General features: G+C 39.7%; 1 protein-coding gene across 1 annotated transcript; it reads right to left on the bottom strand.

The window, feature by feature from the left end:
- Window positions 1-27,227, bottom strand: LOC135466008 (probable glutamate receptor). Its single transcript, XM_064743393.1, has 9 exons — window positions 27,036-27,227; window positions 25,956-26,132; window positions 21,671-21,898; window positions 21,167-21,264; window positions 19,998-20,085; window positions 15,651-15,978; window positions 5,856-6,076; window positions 3,296-3,561; window positions 1-427 (listed from the first exon to the last, which is right to left on the bottom strand). Exons 1-9 carry the CDS (start codon window positions 27,225-27,227, stop codon window positions 1-3), a joined length of 2,025 nt encoding a protein of 674 aa, XP_064599463.1.
- Window positions 27,228-27,569: the final 342 nt, after the last annotated feature.

Genomic DNA, 27,569 nt, shown 5'->3' with positions numbered 1-27,569 from the left:
TCAGTCCGGTTGTTTAAGCTGCCTGATGTTCAAATTTTCGCCACTAATGCTGTTATACATTGTACAATTCTCATCTGGGATACATGTGACCGTCATGGCGTCCGTGTTCTCCATTTCAACACGGTCAAAGTTTTCCAAAGAATCATTCCTAGAAGGTTGCTTTCTGGCAGATGGTGGCGCTCGTAATTTCCTTCTGTCTATAAGGTTTTTTGTCTTTTCCACCAAAAGTACAAAAAGTCCCACTCCTATTCCGATGACCAGCACGTAGTAGGCACTCTGTACGTCTTTCATATCCATCATGACAGCCTGTGTCCGCGGTAGACCGGTACAGTTATTCCTCGGCCACCAATTCTTCTCCCAGATCTTGAGCAAGCCGCTTTCCTGGATGGTAAATATACTGTAACACACAAAGCTGATGGTAAATATTCTGTAACACACAAAGCTGATGATAAATATTCAGTAACACACAAGCATGGTGCTAAATATTCTGTAACACACAAACATGGTGCTAAATATTCTGTAACAAACAAAGATGATGGTAACTATTCTCTTACACATAGCTGATGGTAAATATTCTGTAACACACAAAGATGATGGTAAATATTCTGTAACACATAGCTGATGGTAAATATTATGTACACACAGCTGATGGTAAATAATCTGTAACACACAAAGTTGATGGTAAATATTCTGTAACATATAGCTGATGGTAAATATTCTGTAACACACAAACATGATAGTAAATATTCTGTAACACAAAAATGATGGAAAATAATCTGTTACACACAAAGATGATGGTAAATAATTTGTCACACACAAATATGAAGGCAAATATTCCGTAACATACAAACATGTAAATATTCAGTTCAATTCAACTCCATTCACGCTTCATTTACTGTCATGTTTTCAACATTAGCTCAATGGCTAGCTTCCCCGACAAGGTACAAATGTAAACATTTTCAGAGGTTGAAATGTCCAGTTTGAACTCATGAAGCAATGATCTATTTGATATTCATTTTATCTTCTTGGGGTATGCAATAATAAGTGGATTTCATCACATGCCACAAGCCCAGTGGAGAAAGTTTCGGTGGAGCTGTCATGCGGCATTCAAATTTCCCCCACTTAACAATTAACATCAACCTGTAGTAAATTTATGGGGGAAGCCCACGGCCATCCGCAGGTTGCTGGGGACCTTTCCATGTACGGCCTCACAGGAAAGCTGCATGAGCTGGTCTTGAGCTCACAGCGACCGGTAGTAAAATGAGGCTCGTCAACTGTATTGGTCTTTCTCCCTACGGCAATGCAATTAGAGTGGAATGATAAGTATCACATCTATTTACCCTCCTAGTTCCGGTGGAACTGAGGATTGGTTTCTTTGATACCTTACATACTATAATATAGCCATATGAGAAACGTTAACAGAAAAACTCATTTCATTTAGTTAGTATTATGATCGATACCAGTTATAATTAATTTATCATCGCGGAAAATCGCGAACAGGCACGGTATATATGTGTATATTGTGGAAAGATAAATACATATATAAATACTGAGAGATAAGAAGTACCATCCGCCTGCTCTGTTACAAGTCTCACATGCGGTGCATGATGTGCTGGCTTCATTGGTTAGAGGCAAATGAGCCTTACTATGCTTTGAACGCACAGATCCCGCGGTTTAGTCCGCTCTGGGATTTTATCAGATTTCCGTTTGGTACACTCAACAAAAATTTCGTTAATTTTAACAGAAAATCTCGTGTCTGTTATTATAATTTATAATATTGTGGGATATTTAATACAATATGCCGTTAGTCTCATACAATCATCATGTTTAGATGTGCTGCATTTAACACAATAATCTTCTGCGTTAACCGAATACATTCCAACATCACTCAGATAAGAGACTTTCTGTTAAACTAAACATATTATTTTTGGAGTGAACAGAGTATTTACTGGATCGTGTCAGAAGTTGTCGGCCTGGTATTATTAAGATTGTACTCGCTGTGATTTATTTATTTGATTGGTGTTTTACGCTGTACTTAACAATATTTCACTTATACAATGGTGGCCAGAATTATGGTGGGAGGAAACCGACGACCATCCGCGGGCCACAGAGGAAGCCAGCATGAGCTGGACTTCAGCTCGGAGCCACCGTACTAGCGGGGAGGCTCCTGGATCACTGTGCCGTGATGGCGTGCTAACCCCCTTGGCCATACTTGTTTTGTGGCCATAAAATTAACTCACTGAATCGCAAAACAAACACTGTTATTAATAATCATGTTTGAAAAATTTACTTCAGACAAAACTTGCTTTTTGAATCAAAAAGAACCCATTAACGCTATAGTTAATTAAGTGAGTGGTTTATCTTGTTAAATACGAGTAGAATGACCCGGATCTTTGCAGTTTACTTTTCCTCCCAATTAGGCATGAAACGCTTTCCTCTTTCCGAAGCCAATGTTGTGTGTTTTTGTGTATTGGAGTCAGAAAGAAACCACAACCCTATTTATTAAATACCCAATATGTTTTAAATGTAAGACTTCAATATTTCACACATTGTAAACGATTATACAACATAGAGTGTAAAGCCAGGAGTGACGCCATTATGGTGTTTGGCACATAGAAACACGTAACTGGTGAAATACGGCCTACTGTCAGTTATGGTTATCCTTGGGTAAATGATTAAATAGTAACAATTTACGCACCCTACGATTACAGCATAAGCAGAATTAGTTTAAGAAATACGAATACGTAAACTGCATTTAATTAGACGTCACTGGTCTATAATTACTCCAATGCTGGGCTGTCATTACACTTATTAAACGGTGACATGAAAACACTGCACGAACCATGAAAATTTCATCATCACAAATGATTATTAAAACAGCAACAGTTTTAAAAGCCTGAAATATTCATTGACAGACAAACGTATGGGATTCTGTATTCCTGCTTCCGGTTGTTAAAACTTGAAATTTGTGATGCACTTTTAAATCAGTTGCTTTTTTAGATCTTCACGAAATATGTCTAATATCCATATAACGGGAAACGCCAGAAAAGAAATCATCACAAAAAGCTGAAGTTTATTACCATCACGAAATTATAACCAATATGTTATTTTACCGTTGATAAAATATGCAAGACAATAGAACAGAGAATAAAATCAGAGCAACAACACCAGTGTGATAGTTGGCATATTTTCACACATAGGTAGTGAAATCCGACCTTTTGTAAACTTACCTCAAGGTTCCATTTTACTCAGAGGAGTTAGCATTTTGTTACGTTCTTTTTTACTTATAGCTTACCGTTCTGAAAACATGTCCACCAAGGGCGATCCTTCTGGCAAGGCAAATGCATACTGAGTGGGGAAGAATTCTTCCTTGAGTATTTTGAGCTCGCAGTTGTTGCTGAGTAGCTCAAGTACTCCTGATTTATCCGTTAGATAGGCGTATGACCCTTCCTGTACCTTCCTGAAATGGACGTACATGCTATCATCCAGCACTTCCGGGTCGGTGTTATTAAACTTTAGGATTCCTTGCCAGACAGCTTGAAAAGATGGATCTTTAGATGACTGCGGAGAAAAAAGATTGTTATATTGGTTAGGCTTATTTATTTATTTATTTATTCGTTTGGAGATTTACATCGTACTGAAGAAAATTTAGCTTAAACGACGGTGGCCAGCATTATGGTGGGAGGAAACCAGGCACAGTCCAGGGGAAACCCACAACCATCCGCAGGTTGCTGAAAGATCCATATTGGTTATCTATAAGCTCTCATATTAAATCAACACGTTAAATAGGCTGTACTGGAGATTTTTCCCCCTAAATCCATATTTGCTAATCAGATCAAATTTTCTCTATATTTACACCAAGAATAGCTCAAATTAATGCCTTTCACTGAATATCAGACTAAGATTTTATGTTATTTATAGTGTTTAAAAGATTGTAAAGTTGGAAAAAGTTATAATGCTACCGGCTTCATAGGTTTTATGAACTGTATTACCGATTTTGAAAGGTAACATGTACACAAAAGAGTTTGATAATTTGTGAAAGATAATCATTTAGGCTATTCCAGGATAATTGGACTGGACTTGCTCTATAACGCCTTCACGCCTATTTTGAACGCCAAAACCAGTAAATCCACGTGACAACCATTTATAACCTACAATAGTCTGAAAGCTGTGGTTATTGCTGATCACAGTGTTTTAGTCTTTATTCCTTTGTTTGCGATTGTTTTAGGATACAATGTCTTCTGTTGCTGTCATAAAAGTTTCTCAGTCCTAACGGATTTGCTCCGCACACGAGTGCATATATCTCGTGATAGGCCATGCATGTTACAAACAACAGTTATTTTGATCTGAACCATGCACGTGTCTAAATACAAAAGTGAAACATTTTTACATCCACTTTCGTTCGTAATAAAATAACTTTTAGCCGTAAACTAAAGAAGCAAAATATTCCGCATTCGATGGGCATTAGCATTGTTTGGGTTCCGATAGAATGAAATACGAATGCACTGCTTTGGTTTTTATCATGTGTATAAACATACATATGTGTAGATGGAGTAGCATTGACTGAGTTCTCAGAAAATGTGTTTATCACTTGATCGACAGTCAGTTTAGTCTGTTTTCAGATTCCATCTTTCATTCAATGAAAACATCATTCAAAATGTGGGCCTCAGGATTTTTTTTGCATTCATTTGAATTGAATTACTTAATATGGATATCGTATAACTCCATTTTACATTTTACCTTGATTATCCACTCTTTAATAATTGAAGAACGCTACAGGAGTACTGAATGCATAAGAGGTAGTGCTTCACGGAAACACGATGAGAAAACTACGTGCAGACTCAGATGGTGTAGTCAAATTGCAAAGATTACCATGGAAACCGTGATAAGGGATGGTGTACTCATTCCGAAAAAAGCGTAGAGCAGTAACAGAATGTAGTTGTCAATAAACGTTAGCTATGGTTTTTAACATTAGGCATATGACAATTTGTTGCCACTTAAAAGGTAGAAGATCTTTGATAAGATCCCTGGGCAGCGAAGATTTAAAGTTGTTTTTATATCGTTCGTTTTTCTCTCATTAAACACATTAATGTGTAACTAGAACAGGAAAGGTTTCATTCTACCAGATAAATGAGTGTAGGTTAAATTTTTCTGAATGCCGATGCAAGATTTGAGAATAAAAACAAAACAAAATTTTCAAAAATAGGACATATAACTTTGCTATGAAATTTGAATCAGAAACATGCAACGAGACCTTCGCTGACTCAGACGTTTAAAACGCTTGCTCCTTGCGACCAAAGCCCTTTACCGATGACGTATCGGGTTCGAATTCACCTCTCGATGCTGCACCTTTAAGTCAGGATGTTTGTCAGGTATTTGGTGAAGGGCGGTGGTTTACTCGGTGCACTCCAGTGTCCCCGCACCGATATATCTGACCGCCGTTATATAACTGAAAAATTCTTGAGTACAGCGTTAACAGTCAACTAAGTAAATAAATAAATTTTGACGTTTTGACGAGTGTTCCTGTATATCACATTATTGTTATTTTGAGTTAACACGTACGCATATACGTGTTAGTGTTAAACGGAATTTGAAAATCTTTCATTTTAATTATTTATTTGATTGGTGTTTCATGCTGTACTCAAGAATATTTCACCTATACAACAGCGGTCAGCATTATGGTAGGAGGAAACCGGGCAAACCTCGGGGGGAAATCCACTGTTTCACACCTTCCCAGGTACGGCTGGAAAGAAAGCCAGCATGAGCTGGACTTGAACTCACAGCGACCTCATTGGTGAAAATTTTTCACCATGCACCGGATCATCAACCGGAACTGACGTATATGCAAAATATACCTTAAGACTGACGTAAATGACTGTTCCGCCTGAGGCCGTCCCCCACTTGTAGCCGTCTTGCGCGACCATCTCGGCGATGCTGTTGAACGGAGGTTTAACTGACGTCACTGTGAGAGTGGCCATGAGCTGGCCGGTGAACGTGGCCGTCACCACGATGCAATAGAGCCACCAGAAACCTATCAGGGTCCGTCCGGAAACAGATTTGGGGTTCAAAATGCCTCCTGTAAGCAAGTTTAAGTAGAAAAGTTAATCGTACAAATTTACGTACATAGCTCCGAAGCAGATCCGTAGATTGTGCATTAAATGTGATGAGAACATAGCATTTTAAGTGATTCTCCACATGTGACGTCTATAATGAATTGCAACTAACATCAATGCATATTTTTTACCTAATTCTGCTTAAGCCATGGTATACTATGGAACGTGTAATTTGCCACTATTTAAGCATTTACTTGAACAGTTAGAATAAAACACTAACTGAGGTAAATTAACGAGAGGTCATTAGTTAGTTCACCTATTATTTGGAAAGAATTATTGACCTCTTATTCATTTTTTTGTTTATTTGACTGGTGTATTATGCCGTACCATGATAATATAGAATAGAATATGTCACTTAAACGACAGCGGTCAGCACTACGGCGGGAGGAAATGCACAGCCATTCGCAGGTTGTCGTTGATCTCTGATAAAAGCGCACAAAGATAAGGGTTCTCATCCTGATTTATTATAAACTTACAGATATAAATTCGATCATTATATTATTATTATTATTATTATTATTATTATATATTATATATATAATACATATTATCTGTACACATTTATTTTACATTATTTAGTGTAAAACGGAATGACGCTATGTTGTGTAACAGAGTCAGGATTGGCCTCTATCTCGGCTGAAAAGTAACTATAGATCACGAGTTACGATCTTACATGTAAATACCCCATTACCAGGGCAACGGGATCAGGTTTACAAGTCATAAATTTTGACAAACGAGACGTGTTGAGGTCAATATACAAAGCACGGATTGTTCGTTAGGCTTTTATACATTTCAAATCCAGTGAATATCACCAAGAGTCGGATGTCGTTGGCGAATGTAGCACAAGATATTCCTGAGGGTGTAACTGGAAGGGATTCCGTTCGATTGTGTCTAGACGGCGACCGTAAATCGGCTTTACAGACCCAGGGCAACTCCCATTTATTCCACTGGGGCGGATGAGTTTCCCTGCTTATCATTGTCCCCCCAAGTCCAAAGGATATCTACAAAATCTCTAACCTCACAGATACGCTGATTTTATTCTAATTAGCAATTTGCAAGCACTAAATACACATCCACAACGAGAATGAATGAATGAATGATTATGGTTTAACGCCACATCGGCAGTATTTCAGCCATATCGTGGCGAGAGCAAGGTCGAAACATGAAGCGGTTGAGGTTTCCGATATGGTGGTGCGAACATTAAAAATGGAAACAAATGTTTGGACATGTTTAAAACCAGATTAGAAAAAACAAAAACAGTTAAAACTCGAAAACCCTCATAGTTTTAAAAAAATATATCAAGAAATGTATATATAACATTATAGATAAATATTTATATATTAAGAAATTATATCTTATGATAAAGGCCAATGGCCTTCAAATAATTGATGACAACATCGCCAGCGATGTTGTCAAACAAATCATATATAGAGTCGACCGTGTAGAATCTCTGCCGAACGTGGGCAAAGTCCACACAGTCAACCAAGATATGTTTGATGCTATATTGGGCATCGCATCCAACGCACTCGGGAGCACTGCTCCCATCTAGTATGAAATTGTGCGTTAGACGAGAATGCCCAACACGACACCTTGTTAAAACTACTTGGTCTCTACGAGACTTTTCGCAAGTATAATTGTTGTAGCCAATGACCGGATGAATAGCATGCAGTTTATTATGGACCTGCAAGTTCCATTCACCCTGCCAAAGGCAACGAATATATTTAAGAATATTGGACTTCATGTCAGTATAAGGGATTTTTATCTTAGATATGGGTTTATTTAGGGCAGCTTTCGCCTCCATATCTGCGACTGTGTTTCCATGGATACCAATGACTTGGTACCCAGGAGAATATAATATCTTTACCTCTTCTGATTAATTTCCTATGTATAGCTAAAATTTGAAGGATCAAGGGATTTTTAAATTTATTATTCTGTATTGCCAATAAGCAAGACAACGAGTCAGTGCATATCATTGCCCTCTGGGCACACCCAGAAGAAACATATGATAAGGCCAGGAGTATAGCTCTGGCCTCGGCAGAGAATATTGAAGAAGAGGATGGAAGACGAAAGGAAGAGACCCGCTGCTCTAAGACAGCCGCAGTCGCAACCCTGTCCCCATCCTTCGACCCGTCAGTATATATAAATTTATAATCCATATAATTACCGGTAGCTTCAATTTCAGCAAAACCTTGCTGAATTATAAGAGGATTTATATTCGATTTATTATATTTACGTAGATCAAATATTAGTTTAGGTTGTGGGAGAAGCCATGGAGGAGACTCCGGAAAAGACACCGGAGCTATATCTTCCAGCTTGATGTTAGTTCCCACAATATGGTCCTGTATTCGAAGACCGAACGAAGGGATCTTGTTAGGACATTTAGTATATTTGTCTACATACAATGGATTGAAAACACAGTCGTAGGCAGGGTTTGTTGGATGTGCTTTAAGCTTTGTAGCATATTGAAGGCTCAGTTTTATACGTCGGTTATATAAAGAAGGTTCATTTGCCTCCACGTATAAACTTTCTACTGGTGAGGTTCTAAAAGCACCAAGGCTGAGCCTCAAACCTTGGTGATGAACAGGATCCAACATTTTAATATACGACTTCCTAGCGGAACCGTAAATGATGGATCCATAGTCCAATTTAGACCTCACCAGAGAACGATATAAATTAAGTAAAACTGATCGGTCAGCACCCCAGTAGGTGCTAGACACGACCTTAATTATATCGAGAGCCTTTGTACATTTAACTTTAAGCATTTTTATATGAGGTATAAAAGATAGCTTACTATCAAATATTATGCCTAAAAATTTGGTTTCTCCAACAATTTTAACCTGTTCACCACAAAAATTAAGCTCAGGATCAAGATGAAATTTCCGTTTGTTACAAAAATGCATACCGACGGTTTTAGACGTTGAAAATCTAAAACCGTTTTCACTTGCCCATTTCTCGATTTTATTGAGACAAAGCTGCAACTGACGTTCGATATTATTCATATTCCTAGCTCGGTAGCATATAAGGAAATCATCCACGTATAAAGAACCCTCTGTGCCAGATGTTAATGTTTTTGCTAGGCTATTTATTTTTATGCTGAACACAGTTGGTGATAGAATGCTGCCCTGGGGTACACCCATTTCCTGCTCATAAGAGTCAGAAAGAGTGGACCCAACCCGTACCTTAAACTGACGATCGGATAAAAATTGTGATATTAATATAGGTAATCGACCTTTAAGACCCATATCCGTGAGGTCTTTTAAAATACCATATTTCCATGTGGTGTCGTAGGCCTTTTCAAGATCAAAAAATATGGACACCACATGTTCATTATTAACAAAACCATCACGAATAAAAGTTTCAAATCGAACAAGGTAGATCGACCTTGACGAAAACCACATTGAATGTTAGATAAAAGCTTGTTGGTTTCAAGAAACCAAACAAGTCTATCATTAATCATCCGTTCCATAGTCTTACCGACACAGCTGGTAAGAGCTATGGGACGGTAATTATTTGGATCAGTATCATCCTTACCCGGTTTGGGAACCGGGATAATACACGCCTCCCTCCATGACGGTGGAAAATTACCAGTTATCCAAATATCACTAAGCAAATCCAAGAGAGTCTCCAGTGGCTCAGGTGGTAAATGGTTCAGAAACTCATAATATACATTATCAGGACCACAAGCAGTATCGTGGGCCTTTTTTAATGCAGTCTTAAGTTCCTTGATATTAAAAGGATGATTATAATCTTCTAAATTCTTAGAAGAAAAGGGCAATTTGGTTTTCTCCTTCTGATTTTTAATATGTTGGAATTCTTTAGTATAGTTCTCAGAAGAAGATTTTGTTGAAATTGTTTCAGCTAATTTGTTGGCTATATCAGATGGAGAGGTTAATGTATTATCGCCATCTTTTAAATGCTGAACTTTTGCTTTATTATTTTTGCCCTTAAGTTTCTGAACCATGCTCCAGACATTACGCATGGGTGTTTTTGACGTAATGCCCGAAACAAAGTTCCGCCAACAAGATCGTCTCTTGGACTTGAGTAATCGACGAGCCTTAGCTCGAAAAATACGAACCTGGTTTAAGTTATTATCAGTACGACATATATTAAAATTTCGCTCGGCGTTTTTGCGGTCCTTAATGGCTTTGCGACAGTCCTGATCATACCAGGGTTTACTTTTGGATTTTGGATTTGTCGAGGTTTTAGGGATAGTTCTATCGGCAGCTCGTAATACAAGCTCGTTAAATTTTAATATTGGATCATCTGCTGTTTTGAGAGTCTCTGGAGAGATATCAGCCTCACAGAACATCTCAAATGCGATCCAATCTGCTTTATCGAATTTCCACCTAGCTACACGTTCTAAAGAATTAGAAGTGATATGTTCTAGGATTATAGGAAAATGGTCACTACCACAAAGATCGTCATGCACCCTCCAAGAAAAATCAAGGAGAAGTGATGGATCCGTGATAGTGAGATCGATAGCAGAATAAACGCCATTACCTGGATGTAAAAAGGTATTAGAACCATCATTGAAATAACACAGTTTTTTCGATAAAAAATTTTCCAAAGTTTTGCTTTTACCGTTTATATTATTACTGCCCCATAGAGGGTTATGGGCATTAAAATCCCCCATTATTATAAAAGGGGATGGGAGTTGTTCTTTCAAGTTATGTAATTGAGAGATTGACAAAGAACAATGAGGAGGAATATAGATCGAACATAAAGTAACTGTTTCCGACAAAGAAACACGGACGGCCACAGCCTGAAACTCAGTAACGAGATCAACAGGACTGTGAATTGTATTATTATTTACAAAAATAGAGGATCCGCCACAAGCTCGCTCTTCTTCACCAGAATAATTGCTATAAAGTGTGTAATTTTTAAGAGATAATTTATCTTTTTCAGATGTCTTCAGGTGAGTTTCCTGAAGACAGAGGGCAGCAGGGTTTAAAGATTCAACTAGCTGTGTTATTTCAATAAAATTAACCTTAAGACCTCGACAATTCCATTGTATAATTTTATCGTATATCGCCATTATGGAGGGAGACGTATAGGCGATTTATCTTTGTGTTTGGACCGCGGACGACCCTTTCTTGGAGATCGGCTGTTAGATCTCCCTGGTGCGGGTGATGTATCCATCACATCCGCATCTAATGTTGAAGGATCAACGTCCTCCAACGATCCAAACCTATTGAAAGTTTGGACAGGATCCCTAGTGGCCTTAGAGGGACGCTCCGTGGGACCACTAGGTTTATTATTTTCATTATGACGTTTGTTTCCGGACTTAGTTCTGGTAGTTTTCTTTTTATCTTGTTCAGGTTTATCAGTTTTTTGTGTAATATTTACTTGCTGTACTGTAGTGGTCTGTGTTGAGCAGGAATTATGGGCAGGTTGAGCAGCAGGTTGTAAAGATATAGAAGTAGGTTTGTCGTCTCCAATGGGCCAAGTCCAAGAGGTTCGAGTAGCAACAGATGCTACTCGCTTGACCACATTGGCAAACGAAGTCTGCGGAGAAGTATTAAAGGGTGAGACTAATTTTCGGGCTTCCTGGTAGGATATATTGTTTCTGACTTTAATATTAATTATTTGTTTTTCCTTCACGAAAAGCGGACAGTCTCTAGACGAGGCCATGTGATCTCCACTGCAGTTGCAACACTTAACTGTGTTGCTGCAGTCGAAACCCTCATGACCCTCACTGCCGCATCTGAAGCAAACCAGTTTATTTTTACATTGTCCCTTGCCGTGACCAAATTTTTGGCAAGTGAAACAACGTGTAGGATTAGGGATGTATAAATCTACATTAACATTATATGGGCCAATGTAGATATGTGACGGTAGAGATGTACTATTAAATGTCAAAAGGTAGGTATTTAATTTGATGATGTTGCCAGCTATTTTTGATGTGAAACGTTTTACTCTGGCAACACCCTGTGGTTTCAATTCAGAACAGATTTCTTCTTCGGATAAATCAATGATATCACCATCCCTATCACGTATTATTCCCTGACAGCTGTTCAGGGAACTGTGAGGGGATGTATAAATATGTATATCAGAGATTTTTTTAAGTGATAATAAATTTTTAGATTGTTGTTTCCGGAAACATTCGATGAGGATGTCTCCGGATCGTAGTTTTTTAACAGTTTTCAAAGTCCCTGCCGCCCCTTCCAATGCCCTTTTTAACAAAAAAGGATGAATTTTGAATTTTAGAGGCCGGCTTTTGTTCGCTCCTAGTGGAGAGGACTATAAAAGCCGGCCAATTGTTCTGTTCATTATCAAGTGAATCGGATAATACTTCCAGCTTCCTCTTTTTATCAGCGCCTGGAGTGGGCCGAGAGGAAGATTGGGTTGTTATATTGGAAACATTAACGAAAAGGTTTGGGTTAGACATATTTGTTATATAATAAAAATTCACCCCACGTGTTCCCCACCCACCGCGGAGTGCCAACAAGGTCGATGCCTGAACCTGGGGATACCCAACAAGAAACGCACCAAGGACTCCACGTGAGGTATACTCGAATAGATGGCCCTAATGAGCAAACCCCATTAAGTGAATAAGGTCACACATCAGACACATACTACTCGATTGACCCATGAGCCACCGCCTCAAAACGTAGTCCCGCAAACGAAATTTCAGAAATAACATTTATTCTTTACTGAGTGGTGTTATGGAGAAATTTTGGGGCCACGCAGAGGCAAGGCGTGACCAAGCCGATTGATCGGACCGGGCCCATCCGATCTCCCGTCTCTCCCCAAGTAAGGGCCAAAGTGACGTGTTGGACGTGAGGATCTCGCAAGACAAACACACCCTCAGCCACCAGGATTCCGTCCTCGTAGATTACGGGTCGCAACCCACGGCAAACAGGTCGCTCCCCAGTTGCCTCTCACACAACCGGGAAGATGTGAGCCTATTATATTCACCGGGCTCACACAGGAGAGCTCTAGGTTAGTCGACTTTTACGACAAGCTTGCCTAGAGGGCTGAGGTCCTATTCTTATCACCCCGGAAACCCCACGGGGGTCCACAACGAGAATACCAGAAATCCTGAGCTTTCTGTCCATAGCTACCAATAGGAGTTTTGTTAAAATTAAACTAAAACTGCATGCAGTTATACGGCTTCCAAGCGGTATGTACACACAGCTTTTGGTGCCCACTTTCCAAAACTGCACTTTTCTTCACTTTGCACTTTCTTCACCACAGACCGTTCAAATCAGTTCCATCCTCTCCTGAAAATACCCCAGGTTTCTCTAATACAATGAAGAGAAACAAGACAATGAAGTCTCCGAAAGAGTGAATTGAATGTACCTTGACGAAACCAGATCTCGTATTTTCAATGAAAACAAAACAACTTCAGCAATACCCGGCGAAACGATTTCCCACATGGCCTCTATACTTAAATCCTGAATGAATTTGGTAAGAACGGTAAGGAGTAGACTGGATTTAAGCCCAGGCTGCTAGGACTGGTAGTCTGGTGCCTAACAATTTCATCGTAATTGAAGAAAAAAATGAGAACAAAGACAGGCAGGAATGAACTGGATTTGAACAAATGACTGCTAGGGACAATGCTCATTGGGGCTGGAATGAAAGACAGCGAAAAGGGAAAAAACACCGCTCTCAAATAGCAGTGCTTGGCCGCGTGTATAGATAGATTGTTCCTTTGAGGTACTGCACCTGTCGCCAAACAGAATCAGAAAACACGCCCTGTAGCCAGCACTCTACACTCAACGGGTTCCATGTAGTCAAGCATGAAGCTCCCGTGTTATTTGAATGGGAGGTTTTGTCAATTTTTGTATGTATGTACGCTGCTGGGTTTAACGTCATACTTCACATTTTTGAGGGGGTTTTTGGTTATAACCTGAAAACTATACCAAGTACAAAAATAATTCTTACAGATTTGTCATCCTGTGGTCAAGGAGTTTTAGACAGTGTGTTTATTTAATTATTTAAAGAAATTTTCAGACTTGACCTACTAGCCTAGCATTTTTAGCTAAAAAAATAATTAGTAATAGTACAAAAATAATTCTTACAGATTTGTCATTCTGACGTCAAGAAGTTCTAGACAGTGTGTTTATTTAATTATTTAAAGAAATGTTCAGACTTGACCTACTGACCTAGCATTTTTAGCTAACTTCATTGGTCAGTCACAGCACAACTTGCATACCAAACAAAATCTTTTTTTTTATAATATAGGTACGGCGATCCACCTAACAGTTGCAAGTGAAATTTCAAGTGAAAGGTCATTAGCTGTTTTACGGGGAAAAATGGTTTAAGCTTAACAATAAAGTTAAAAATGGCTGTTAAATCACGTGACTGGCCAAACAGCACAAAACGTCAAAAGCTGCTTCATATGTTCGATATTATAAATGCCAAGATTATTTTCTCTACTTTAACCGGCTTTGGGGATATTGCAATTTTTCAAGCTGACTATGAACAAGTATAGCAAGTTTTTAAACGCATTTTAATGGCAAAAATATTAGTCAGAAGTCAGAAAATGAAGATCTGTAGTTGATCTGTCTACTGACCAATTTTCAGCTCCATAGCTATTACGTTGTCCGGTCACGTGCCATTTGAATAACGACACTAAAATGAGCATTAATTGCAATTTAAAGAAGATCTAGGATGTAGATCTAAGATCTACATCGTAGGAAAAAACTAAAATCATGGTTGTCAAGTCAATGTACATCTAACTGTTATCTTGGTTTTTCAAAATTCAATAACAGGTCATCACGTGTCTAAAACGACCAACAGTGAGCTTTCACATTTCTCAACCGATTTGCATAAAATTTTCCATCCTGATACCCCAAGTAGGCTTATACATGCATATTTATTTTCAATACAATCGGATCAGCGGTTCTGGAGAAGAAATTTGTTTTTTTTTTTTAGATTTTCACACTTCTCGAACATGGCCGATAAGTGGGTCAAGGTGTGCCTGAGTTAAATACTGGCGACCTTGACAAAAGTCATTACAAAAGTCACAAGTCTGATAGGCATAGGCCTACGTGTATTTTCACGGTATATTGGTACATTTCTGTCTTAGAATGGGTATCAGTTTATTTATTTATTCAATTGTTATTTTAAAGACATACTCAAGACTCCTTGACTTATAAGATGGTGGCCTGTATTATGGGTGGAGGAATGTTCCGCGTAAACCGCTGTCTTTAGACTGATGAGTTTTCCCATCACTAACCTACATATTTCGACGCTATATTGTTGGAAGACAAAAAAATGATCTTAAGTCTAGGAAAGGTTGTAAAACCGGCCCCACGAGAGCAGTCGACAGACTATTACTCCCAACACCTCACAAACAATGTGGGGCCTCCGTGGCCGAGGGGGTTAGGTATAAATGGTTAGGTAACACTGTCCTTTATATGTATATGAAAGCAAATTATATAGCTTAGAACTACACAGTTCATTCTCCAGAATTATTATGTAAACAAAATTGTAACCTCTAAAGATCTATGTGGACTAACGTAAAGACCGTATTTAACAAAACCCATCGAGAGCAAAAGGCAGCCGCGTATATGCGGGATTCGAACTCACCTTGGGAGAGCAATGCCCCGAAAAGATACCAAGTGGCCACGGTGTAGCTGCTGACACCCGATCTCGTCATGTAGATCTGTCGGCGTTTGGGCACGGGATCTGCCTTCTCCACGAAATACACGACCAGTGCCGTAATAGGCAGAGATACTATCACTAACACCATAACAGGCCAGGAGAATATGTCCAGCAAAGCACGCCATTTCTGACCCATAGGATCCGGCATCTTGATCAGAATGACGCTAAACTCGTAGAAGTAAGGATACGTGAAGTCACAGGCTTCTTCCCTGAACGTTGTCTGAGCGATTGGAGCTGCGACCAGGTCCACGTTCTGAAAACAGGGGATTTTTGTAATTAATTTGCTTAGTGTCCTACTACACTATGTACTGCTGGTCATAGTAAGCATTGGATGACCTTCATGTGGCTGTTTTGGCAGTCTAACGTTCTTTACAGACCACTAGTCTTCCACCAATATAGTCTGCATCTGCACATTAAGAATGTTTCATTTATATGACAGTGGTCAGCATTATAATGGAAGCAAACCGGGCAGAACAAAAGGGAAAACCCACGAACATCGGCAGGTTGCTGAAGATCTTTCCACGTGCAACCGGAGAAGAAGCCAGCATGAGCTGGACTTGAACTCACAGCAATCGCATTAATGAGGAGCCCCTGGGTCCATGTGGGCTGACCACCAAGCCACAGAGGGTCCAGAAGCTTCCGAAACATCTGTGGTTTAATATAATACCTCATGCAAAGTCTGCATATAGATCTACGGTCAAGTGTGATATATTTATATTTATTTGTTTACTTATTTGACTCAAGAATTCTCCACGTATATCCAACGGCTATCAGTTTTATGGATAAAAGAATAAAGAACACAACCGGAGTGTCAACCACCGACCTTGACTTTCCCACGTTTGATGTATACATATTTCCATCACACAAATGGCGTCGACCACTTACTATCATCATGAATGGCGTCCAGGTCCAGGATAAAAAAATCTATATATTATGTTTTTATTTATTTATTTGATTGGTGTTTTATGCCGTACTCAAGAATATTTCACTTGTACGAGGGCGACCAGCATTATGGTGGGAGAAAACCGGGCAGAGCCCGGGGGAAACCCACGACCATCCGCAGGCTGCAGTCAGACCTTTCCACGTACTACCCGAGAGGAAGCCAGCATGAGCAGGACTTGAACTCACAGAGGCCGCATTGGTGAGAGGCGCCTGGGTCATTACGCTGCGCTAGCGCTCTAACCAACTGAGCCACGGAGGCCCCAAATACATTATGTCATAACAAATGTAAGACAGATATGAGGATAGATGTGGATAGAGGACATTATTTTGACGCCAAGAAAACACCTGCATCTCACTGGATTCCTGACAGTCTCCTGAAAGTAAATCTCACACCTAAATTTACAGGTATTTATTTGTTTCACTGGTTTAGATTTGACTGGTGTTTTACGCCGTTGTCAAGAGCATTTCTCTTATACGACGGTCGCCAGAATTATGGTGGGAGGAAATCGGGCAGATAACGGGGGTAACCCACAATCATCCGCAGGCTGCTGCTACGACCGGAGAGGAATCCAGCATGTGCTTGACTCACATTGCTGAGAAGACTCCTGAATCTTTGCGCCGCACTGGCACGCTAAACACCTCGGCCAAGGAGACCTCTTATTTGATTGAGGTCTAACGCCGTTCTCCAGATTTTTTTTTCAGTTACGGCCATGAACACAAGCTGTTACGCTAATGACTATTTTAGAGTGGTGGTAAAATCACATGTCTCGGGCTTGGTCACCGGTAAAGATCTTCCATATGTATAGATGCATTGGGTTCAAGGTCTGGACTTGAGATCTTCCCTAAGTATAGATGAATTGGGTTTAAGATCTGACTTTAGATGTTTACCACAAGTGCACATGTAGTGGATACAAGGTCTGACTATAGAGATCTTCCATAAGTATGCATGTAGTGAGTCCAAGGTCTGACTATAGAGATCTTCCATAAGTATGCATGTAGTGAGTCCAAGGTCTGACTATAGAGATCTTCCATAAGTATGCATGTAGTGAGTCCAAGGTCTGACTATAGAGATCTTTCGTAAGTATAGATTTAGTAGATCTAAAGTCTGACTATCGACATCTTCCCGTAAGTAGAAATGTTGTGAGTCCAAGGTCTGACTATAGAGATCTTCTGTAAGTATAGATGTAGTGAGTTCAAGGTCTGACTATAGATATATTTCGTAAATATAGATTTAGTAGATTCAAGGTCTGACTATAGAGATCTTCCCGTAAGTAGAAATGTAGTGAGTCCAAGGTCTGACTATAGAGATCTTTCGTAAGTATAGATTTAGTAGATCCAAGATCTGACTATACAGATCTTCCGTAAGTAGTGATGTTGTGAGTCCAAGGCCTAACTATAGAGCTCTTCCTCAAGTACAGATTTAGTAGATCCAAGGTCTGACTAAAGAGAACTTCCCCAAGGATAGATGTAGTGGGTACAAGGTCTGGTTATAGATCTTCCGTAAGTAGTGAAGTAGCGAGTCCAAGGGGTGACTATAGAGATCTTTCCTAAGTATAGATGTAGTGGATCCAAGGTCTGACTACAGAAATCTTCCCTAAGTAAAGATGTAGTGAGCCCAATTCTGGCCATAGAGATCTTCCTTAAGTATAGATGTAGTGTGTACAAGGTCTGGCTATAGAGATCTTCCGTAAGTAGTGATGTAGTGAGTCCAAAGTATGGCTATTGAGATCTTCCATAAGGAGATATGCAGTGAGTTCATGGTCTGACTTAGAGATCTTCAGTAAGTATAGATGTAGTGAGTGCAAGGTTCGACTATACAGATCTTTCCTAACTATATATGTAGTGGGTACAAGATCAGACCATAGAGATCTTCCGTGAGTAGATATGTAGTGGGTACAAGATCTGACTATAGAGATCTTCCGTGAGTAGATATGTAGTGAGTCCAAGGCCTGACTATAGAGATCTTCCGTGAGTAGATATGTAGTGGGTACAAGATCTGACTATAGAGATCTTCCGTGAGTAGATATGTAGTGAGTCCACGGCCTGACTATAGAGATATAGATGTAGTGGGTCCAATGTTTAACGATCCAGATAGTGGCTTTGTATGCGTCTTCTGGACCGTTAATTTGTTCACAATGGCTATGTGGCCTGTATTGACGCGCCCTAAGCTCAGTAAATAGAAACGTCATAACCGATCCGCGACGAGTAGACTGAAAAACACCCGGCCTGTCTTCCTCAGACAGAAACTAATGACAGTTGTCTACTAGAAATTAGATTTTAATAGTACCACTCATTACTTAATCAAAATGTTACGTCTCGGGAATTCAATGTCATGGTCTGTAGCACAGACGGCAAACACCGTACCGTTGTGGCCGCCTTGGGAACAAGTCATGCTTTGACTGCCGCAAATATTATATCACTATGTATGCTAGATCGTGGGTTGCTCATTGTACACTGAGGTCGTCCATTAACTGAGGCAATATAATAGTCGTTTAACCCTCAGCTTCCGACGGGACTAGTTTTCATATACACCTTTAACTACAGCGAGTAAAGTGTCTTCTCTTGGGAGTAGGCCGTGTTCGAGTGATTAAGGCGCCTGCCTTCATACAAGACGTCGGTACAATTCCATTCTAGGACAGGATATTTTCGAGATTTCCCTGCTCCCATTGTTCTGGGACCCTGGAGGTTATGGAGGTCAAGGAGGTCACTAACTTTCCACCAATATGACGTAGAAGAGTTGGCTTTCAAACGCGCCAATGGTCGGTGGTTTATTCCTCGCACTCAGGATTATTCCGCTCAAGTCGCACTGACAGGTAACCGATATCGGCAGACCTCTACAGTGGGTCCTCTATGGCTCAAGCGACAAAAGCGTTTTTCTCGCAGCACCAGTGACGAAGCAGCGGCTTCCCAGTGAGGTATAGGTTCAAGTCCAGCTCTCGCTGGTTCGTATTCAGCTTTAACCAGGAGGTGGTCAGGAAATTAATCAATTCAGTGGATATTAAAGTACTACATACTTCCATAAAGAGTTAATCATCAAATCAGATAGATAAATATTTAGGCTTATATAGACGTGTAAGAGGCCTTCAAGGCCTAGTGGTTGGCGTGCTAGAGCAGCACAATTACCCAGGAGACTACCTACAATGCTGTCGCTGTGAGTTCAGGTCCAGCTCTTACTAGATTCCTCTCCAGTCGTACGTGGGAAGTTTACCCTACAATCCGAGGAAGGTCGTGAGTTTCCCTCTGTCACTGCCCGGTTTCCTCTCACCATTAAGTATGGTATAAAACTCCAATCAAATAAATAAATAAATAAATAAATTGTGTGCTACCTACGCCGTAGTACAGGTCTCCAACCAGACCCGTCCACCGTCCATTTGCCTTCATACCCCACTCCCCATCTGCCGGAACTTGGAGGGTATAACTGTCACAAAAATAAACGAGAAGGAGCAGATAAAGATATGCAGATGTTTAGTAGTTAGTAGTTGTAGTCTAGTAGCTTACAAAACACATACATACGTTAAACATTGAGTAATTATAGACCAGGGACGTATAATAAATTGCAACTAACATCACCGCTTTCCCCCCCAAATTCTGCGTGTAATTTGTTATTGTTTTAGCGTTCACGTGAATATTTATAATAAAAACCTAACTGAGATAAATTGACAAGTGGCCGTTTTTCAGCGGTTACGTGTGACCAATTATCAGCTGTCACACTGTCGTCGCTGCTCTGCTTATACTCTCTACGCTGTTCGTGTTTAATTATTTTAAAATGATCTTGACATTATCACTAGCCCACCGTTAGGCTGATCAAAGGGCCACATTAGCGTCGTGGTGATATCCCCCCCCCCCCACCCCACACACCATCGGTGAGAGCCAGGGGACCCTGACATTTCCTGGACATGAGCAGGGGCAAATTTTGATGGGTCCAGATTTCGACGTTTTCGAGAGTAGGTGTGCAGTTCCGCCAAGAAGGTTATGCTAATCTGACTGTCTGTCTGCCTGCTTGTCTACCTGTCTGCCTATCTGTCTGTCTACGTGCCTGTCTCTCTGTTTGTATACCTGTCTGTGTATCTATCTATCTGCCTGTATGCATGTCTGTCTGTATACCTGTGTCTCTGTCTGTTTGCATATCTGTCTGTCTATCTATCTGTCTGTCTGCCTGGTTATCAGTCTGTTTACCTGTCAGTCTGTCTGTATACCTGTCAATCTGTCTGGCTGTCTGTCTCTGAGGAATGTTTCGGAAAAAGTTCTGCAAGGATTTGGTTGAAAATCTGTGTAACGTTTGCCTTGTGCTAAGGAACCATGCATAAAATATTTGTGGAGATTTGGATGAAGGAAGTTTTAGAACTATTCAGCACTACTGGCACATGGGACAGAAATGCAGAGTATCATTGTAGCCAAGGTTGGCCCTCTTGAAGTGCGTCAGCTGGACAAGCCTTCTAGATTAACCCCTATCATGCCAGACGAGGAAAATCTTCGTGGAATACGGATGTACACCATACCTGAAGTTCATCGAACTCGCCACTTCCCGAAGCAACTCCATTGTAAACCCTGTGAACTCCTCGGTACTGCTTTTGTTGCGAAACACAAACGGAGGCCACTGAAACAAAAAGAAATACACTGTGTACGGCGTCTTATACTATCTAGAATTTGCCCCATTTGACCCATAGCCCCAAGGTGAGATACTCATTTCTAATTAACGACAACTTATAAATTAGAATAGTACATGGCTTGAAAACTGAAAAAAAAATTTCCAGAACATTTTTTGTGTCTTTGGGATTGTTATCCTCATTCTGATTGTTACTTTATCGTTATTCGGTTTGTTACCTTATGCACATTGAGATTATCACCATTTTAAATATTCGGATTGTTATCTTATATATATTCGGATTAACACCATTTTAAATATTCGGATTAGATCATCTCGTTATAAGGATTCCCTTTCCGTTGCCCGTATAGTTATCTTGTTGTTATTCGGACCTTGATCGTTATTCGGATTGACCTACCATATTTGTTGCCACTTTCAGAGTGCGATTGTTAAAACCAAACTTGGTATTGGGGAACATGTCACCCGTAAGCCGAAGGCTGTGGTTGTTCCAGACGCCCGTGCAGCAGAACACCTTCCCCTCGGGCTTGTAGTAGAGGGTGAAGAGGTTAACGCTGTCAGAGTAACAACTGTCAGGGTCATCCTTGCCGTGTATGGGACACTGCCTGGAATAGGTTATAGGCCTATCCTGAAACAAACAGCGGATATGGAAACTTTAATTTTTTTCAACATTCTAGATATCGCAACGCGCTGATCTGTAGCAATTTGTAAGCAGATATTCTAATAATTAGAGGTCGATGGTATTTTCTGTGCGGCCTTACATGAAGTTGGCTGGAAACCACTTGCCATTCACTAATAATGAAGCAATTCATTTAGGTACATGCAGCAAGTATTGACCAATGAAGCACAAGAGTGAAGACGCCCTTGTGACCAGTCAGTGTCCATCTTAAGGTCTCATCATTAGAGGTGGAAAAAAAAACCCCATGAAAATTCACAAACTTCGGATGAAAGAGTTCAGAAAGCTGGTTGTAAATGTGGTCTTCAATATAATTTTTCCGAATTTTCTTCAAAAAGAAACACAATTGAACATAATTTTGTATTGTGGGTATTTGGGACCACCTCTTTGAACTCACTCACGACTATCTGCAGGTTGCCAAAAAGTTTTAAGTCTGGCGTTAAATAACGATCACATAAGTGAATATAACCCTTCCCCGTCCTCATCAGACGGTCACACATTGTAAAGAGACTTAAAATGATGTATCCTCAGTTTTGAGGACAAAGCGATTTAAGTGAAATACTGCAGATTGTGGGGATTTTTTTCTGCACTAAAATATCAGCAATGGATTTTTCTGTGCGTTCATCACCCTTATAAAAACACCTGTGGATTATATGGTTACGATAGGTATAAGTGAGGTAATGCACGGTTAAGTATGGTAAACCATGGTAGTGCATGATAAACTGTGGTAGTACCACATGATAAAGTAAGGAAAATGAAATGGAAGACGATGTCATGGCAAACCAAGGCAAAACTGTGGTTGTACCATGGTAAAACAAGGTAAATGACATCGGACGTAATGTCAACCGTGGTAATCCGTGGTGAACTTTGGTAGTACCATGGTTGAGTAAGGTAAATGAAAAATACGGTAATGTGAACTACAGTAATCCAAGGTAAACTGTAGTAGGCCTAGTACCATGGTAAGTAAGCTAAATCAACTGGGAGGCAATCACCCATAGAAATCTAAGGTAAGAACTGCGTTAGGCCTAATAGGCCTGTCAACTGTGGATAAGTATGGTGTCTATTAAATGGGAAGTAATGCCACCCGTGGTAATCCAACGTAAATTGTAGTAGTACCATTGCTTAGTAATGTATATCAAAGCAACGTACAGGTAATGTAAACCATAGTAGATACACTATGGTAAACTGTACTCGGTGGTTGGCTACCCTAGTTTAGGTACTTGGTGGTTGGCTACCCTAGTTTAGGTACAGTAAAATGGGAGGCAAAGTATGAATCGATGGTTGTAATCCATGATGTGATAAACTGTAGTATTATAGTTGGTTGTAAGATTTAACTGAGTATAACGTTATTACTAACACTGATGTACGAGAAAGCCATAATCATTCATTCAGATGTAAGAGATCATCAACTCAAACCCAGGCATTAAAAAATTCTCAAGATATTTTTGTGGAGTTACATCCCTTTGAATAGAGTTATAGGAGGCGCAATTTCATACAACAGGCGACAGACAACACAGGCAACTTTAGCACAGAAAAGCGTAGATTTGCAGTGGATGAACTAAAGTTATGTGTTGAACAACTGCAGTCAAACAGACTAGAAATCTGATAAAGTTTACCGTCAAAATAGCGTGACAATTTTCCTCTGAACAAAGCAAACGGACGAGCGGTTTGAAGCAGGCGGTGTTGAAGTTGTTGAAATGTTCAGTTTTATATCAAGTTCCAACGTTTGCAACAACGATGCAGTAAACCGGTAAAAGCAGTGCATGTGCCATATGCCAAGATATATGAAGATTTCTCAGTGCAAGAGCTTCCAAATGATGATGCTATCATCCATGCACAGTTAATTTGTACCAGTTCAACCGTATCAAAGATGTCTGAAGAAAATGAGAGAGCAAGGGCAGATGACCAGATACAGTATAAGATTTGTGAATTTTCTGAATATATGAGTAATAAATGATAACTCTATTAGGAATGTTATCAGTTTATTTCGAAAGTGAAAATGAAGCACAGAAGTTTTTTTTCATTATCAGTTAAATTTTTGTCTCTTACTAGTATAAAATAATAAATTCACTGTATTTAAGTGTATACAATATACATATATATTTCGGTTGGTGTTAATCTTATGCACTGATCAAAATTTGGAATTAACTCAAACTTAAGGATATAGGTTCCTATTGTACATATTTTAACAATATTCATGCTTTTTTTTTGGGGGGGGGGGAATTTGAAGAAGTTGTGAAACGTACCATCCGATCTATCTGGACATTTCACTGAGATTACTCAACAATAAAGGTTGTTTCTTAGAAGGGGGAGGCAGAATTGATAGAATTAGAAGACAACTGAGAGCCAAATATTTTCAGATGAAAACAAACAAAACTAGGGGAAGGTATCTGTGGAGGATACAGCTCAAGGTAAGAAAGACCAACGGTACTCACACCCTTATTCAACTACAGGAAGTGTCAATATGTGTAAATACAACTGATAATCTCAGTCACACCTTTCTGTGATTCTCCGCTAACCTGTCGTCAGAACTAATTGGAAGTGGTGATATTGATGGTAGAGCTCTTTCTAATCCTTGGATCAAGAAACTTTATTTCTGAACAAATTAAAAGGCAATGGTCTGATTAAAAATATTCTAAACTGTGCTCTTCTATATATGAAGATTTTTACTACAAGTTAGTTTAGCCTTACATGTGAATTTATGTACAGGTACATTCATAAAATGAATATATTTTGACTGCATGTTGTCATATTTCATCAATTTTCCCGGAAACAGTAGGTTTATTATCTTGCATTTTATTGTATTTTAATTTCTACAAAATCAACCTTAACTTTGATCATTACTTTTACTTTGTGTATTTTAATAACCTCCCAAGTTATGATAATATTTCACCAGAGTGAATAGAAATTACCATGGTAATTACTACCATAGAACTAACCATACTTTACCTTGGAACATGGCAATTGCATGACAAATCCATTGTGTTTTAAGACATCTAGCTACCTTAGTTACCATGGTAGTCTATGATAATTACCATGCTAATCTATGACATGGTAACCATGATAATCCAAATTTTTGGGAACAGGTAATTGCCATACGTTACCATGGTTAATTGCCACATAAATCATCATGGTAATTGTCACACATTACTATGGTAATTACTACAGGTTACCATGGTAATTGCCAGATACTACCATGGTTAATTAACCACTGTAATTTATAGTAATTATACGTTCTAAAAAATGTGTTTTTTACCATGGCTTACTACGAGGTTTTCTTTGCAGTACACCCATGCAATGCTGTCACAAACTAAGCGCCGAGGGATAGTATTGCTAAATTAAAACTCTTACCCGTAAACCTACAGCCTGGCCGAGATCCAAAATTAAAAGAAAAGAAATAAATAAATAAGTTATCAGTTTATTACCTACATCAAGAATATTCTGTTTTGCTAGACTGTCTCTCAATAGCTTTATTTGTTTAACTTCAGTTAACTTAAACGTATACTTGGACACAATTTAAGATATATGTGATCTTTTAGGTGAGGAACCTGTCCGAAAATGTTTTGTACATTGAAAATTATTTCATTCATTCATGTGTTCTTTCCAGAGGAAATGCTACCAGAATGCTTTCAAGGGCGTCCAAAAAAGGTCGGATTTGTACTGTTGTCCAAATTGTTAGGTAGATTACATTTTATTTACACATAGTCATTTTTTTTTTGATTGGTGTTTTACGCCGTACTCAAGAATATTTCATTTATACGACGGCGGCCAGCATTATGGTGGGTGGAAAACGGGCAAACCCACGACCATTTGAAGGTTGCTGACAGATTTTCCCACGCGCGGCCGGAGAGGAAGCCAGCATGATCTGGACTTGAACTCACAGCGACCGCATTGGTGAGAGACTCCCGGGTCATTACGCTGCGCTAGCTCGCTAACCAACTGAGCCACGGAGGCCCCTTACACATAGTCAAGACAGTATACATGTATGTACATACACGCCTACCAATACCTGATTGTTCACCAACGTTTTTTCGCCAACGTCTTGAAGCGTCATGATAGCCACATGATCAAGATCACCGATGTTCTGAGTAACAAGCTCCACCCCGTGTCGTCCAGAAATGACAAGCCATCTGGAAAAGAAGTACAAGGCTGTCTTCCCTTTGTCTGCGGTGTCGTACATTCCCGCCTGTCAAAAATAAATAACATTATGTAAATATAGCACTACCATGAGATGTAAAAATCTGTAACGAAATGGCCTGTTAACACCGAAAGAGTTCGAACTGGGAAGAAAAACAGGCAGAGCCCAATGGAAACCCACGACCTCCCGCAGGTTGCTGGAAGACCTTCCCACGTACCACTTAAACCCACAGTGAATGCTCATACGGACGCAGTCCAATATTTTGACACGTCCATTAAATAATTTGCTTCACTCTGGTACATGTGCATGTTTACATTTGGTATCCGTTTTATCTAAAAATCCTTATGTCTCTCCTTCACATGAATCCAGAAGATCACCTTAACATGCATTAACTGAGCTGCATCAGAGTTAACGAGACATGCACCGTAACATTAAATTATACCTCTTCGGCCTGTGCTACGAAACCCTCAATTTCTAAGTTGATCGTGGCTATTATAACCACAGCTAGACCTATAGTTTTGACATGTATTGTCACCGTAGTTATGATCAACTTTGTCTACGATGGCTTTGTGGAACAGGATGCATGAAAGGCTTGCTTTGTAAGACGAAAAGGAAATGTAGAAATGAAGAATTCTTCAGTGGAAAGGCCATTGGGAACTGAAAATGTCTTTGCTTACGTTTTTAGTTTTTTCACTGAGTTACATGCCGTAAATGTTTTTGCTAAAAATGTGAATGAAAAAACGAAAAAACAAAAACCTTCACATTTAATACCCGTTTTAGGGCCTGTCCAAAGTCGCAGTGACATCATAAATGTCAATATGGTCCGTGAAACCCACCATACAATTATAATAGATAAACACTTTCAGATAAAGATTTTGTTGGTCTCTTCATTGATGCTATTTGGCTTCAATATTTTCTTCCCCTTCAATTCAACGCAACAACGATTCTTACCAAATCCATGACCCGCTGCATGTTGCGGTCGTCAGCAATGAGGATGTAGTGAAGACCGGTGTGGCGTCGCGCGTGGTAAGTCCCGTTAATCCAGCTGCGCAGGCGGAACGCCGATGTGTTGGCGCGGATGACGTAATGGATGTAGCGACAGTTAATGTCAACCAACACCTGGGATATGTCATCAATGACCATATCTGAAGCAAAGCGGAAAATCAATGGATGACAACGATTATTGCTTAGGTATATTCCTATCCAGATATTCAGTCGAGTTTTAAATTGCTGCAGGGTCAGAAGTATACAGCGAACGTAAGACTTTGCAGAACGACCCGACAACCTTTATAGGCCACTTTCTGTTCGCAGTGCCCTGCAGACAATTGGAGCGGGAGAATCCCAAAATTCCCTGTTCAAGGCTGGAACCGAACGCACACCTCGTGTGCCTAGTTGTTAGGAGTAGTGCCCTTTACTAAGACATCTCGTTCCAGGCGGCATGTCTTAACTATACCATCTTAAAGTAAAAGACAGGTAAAATATGAA

Source organism: Liolophura sinensis, chromosome 5 (assembly GCF_032854445.1).
Source record: "Liolophura sinensis isolate JHLJ2023 chromosome 5, CUHK_Ljap_v2, whole genome shotgun sequence".
In the NCBI taxonomy this organism is placed as follows: Eukaryota; Metazoa; Mollusca; class Polyplacophora; order Chitonida; family Chitonidae; genus Liolophura; species Liolophura sinensis.
This window is presented reverse-complemented; position numbering and strand designations above follow the sequence as displayed.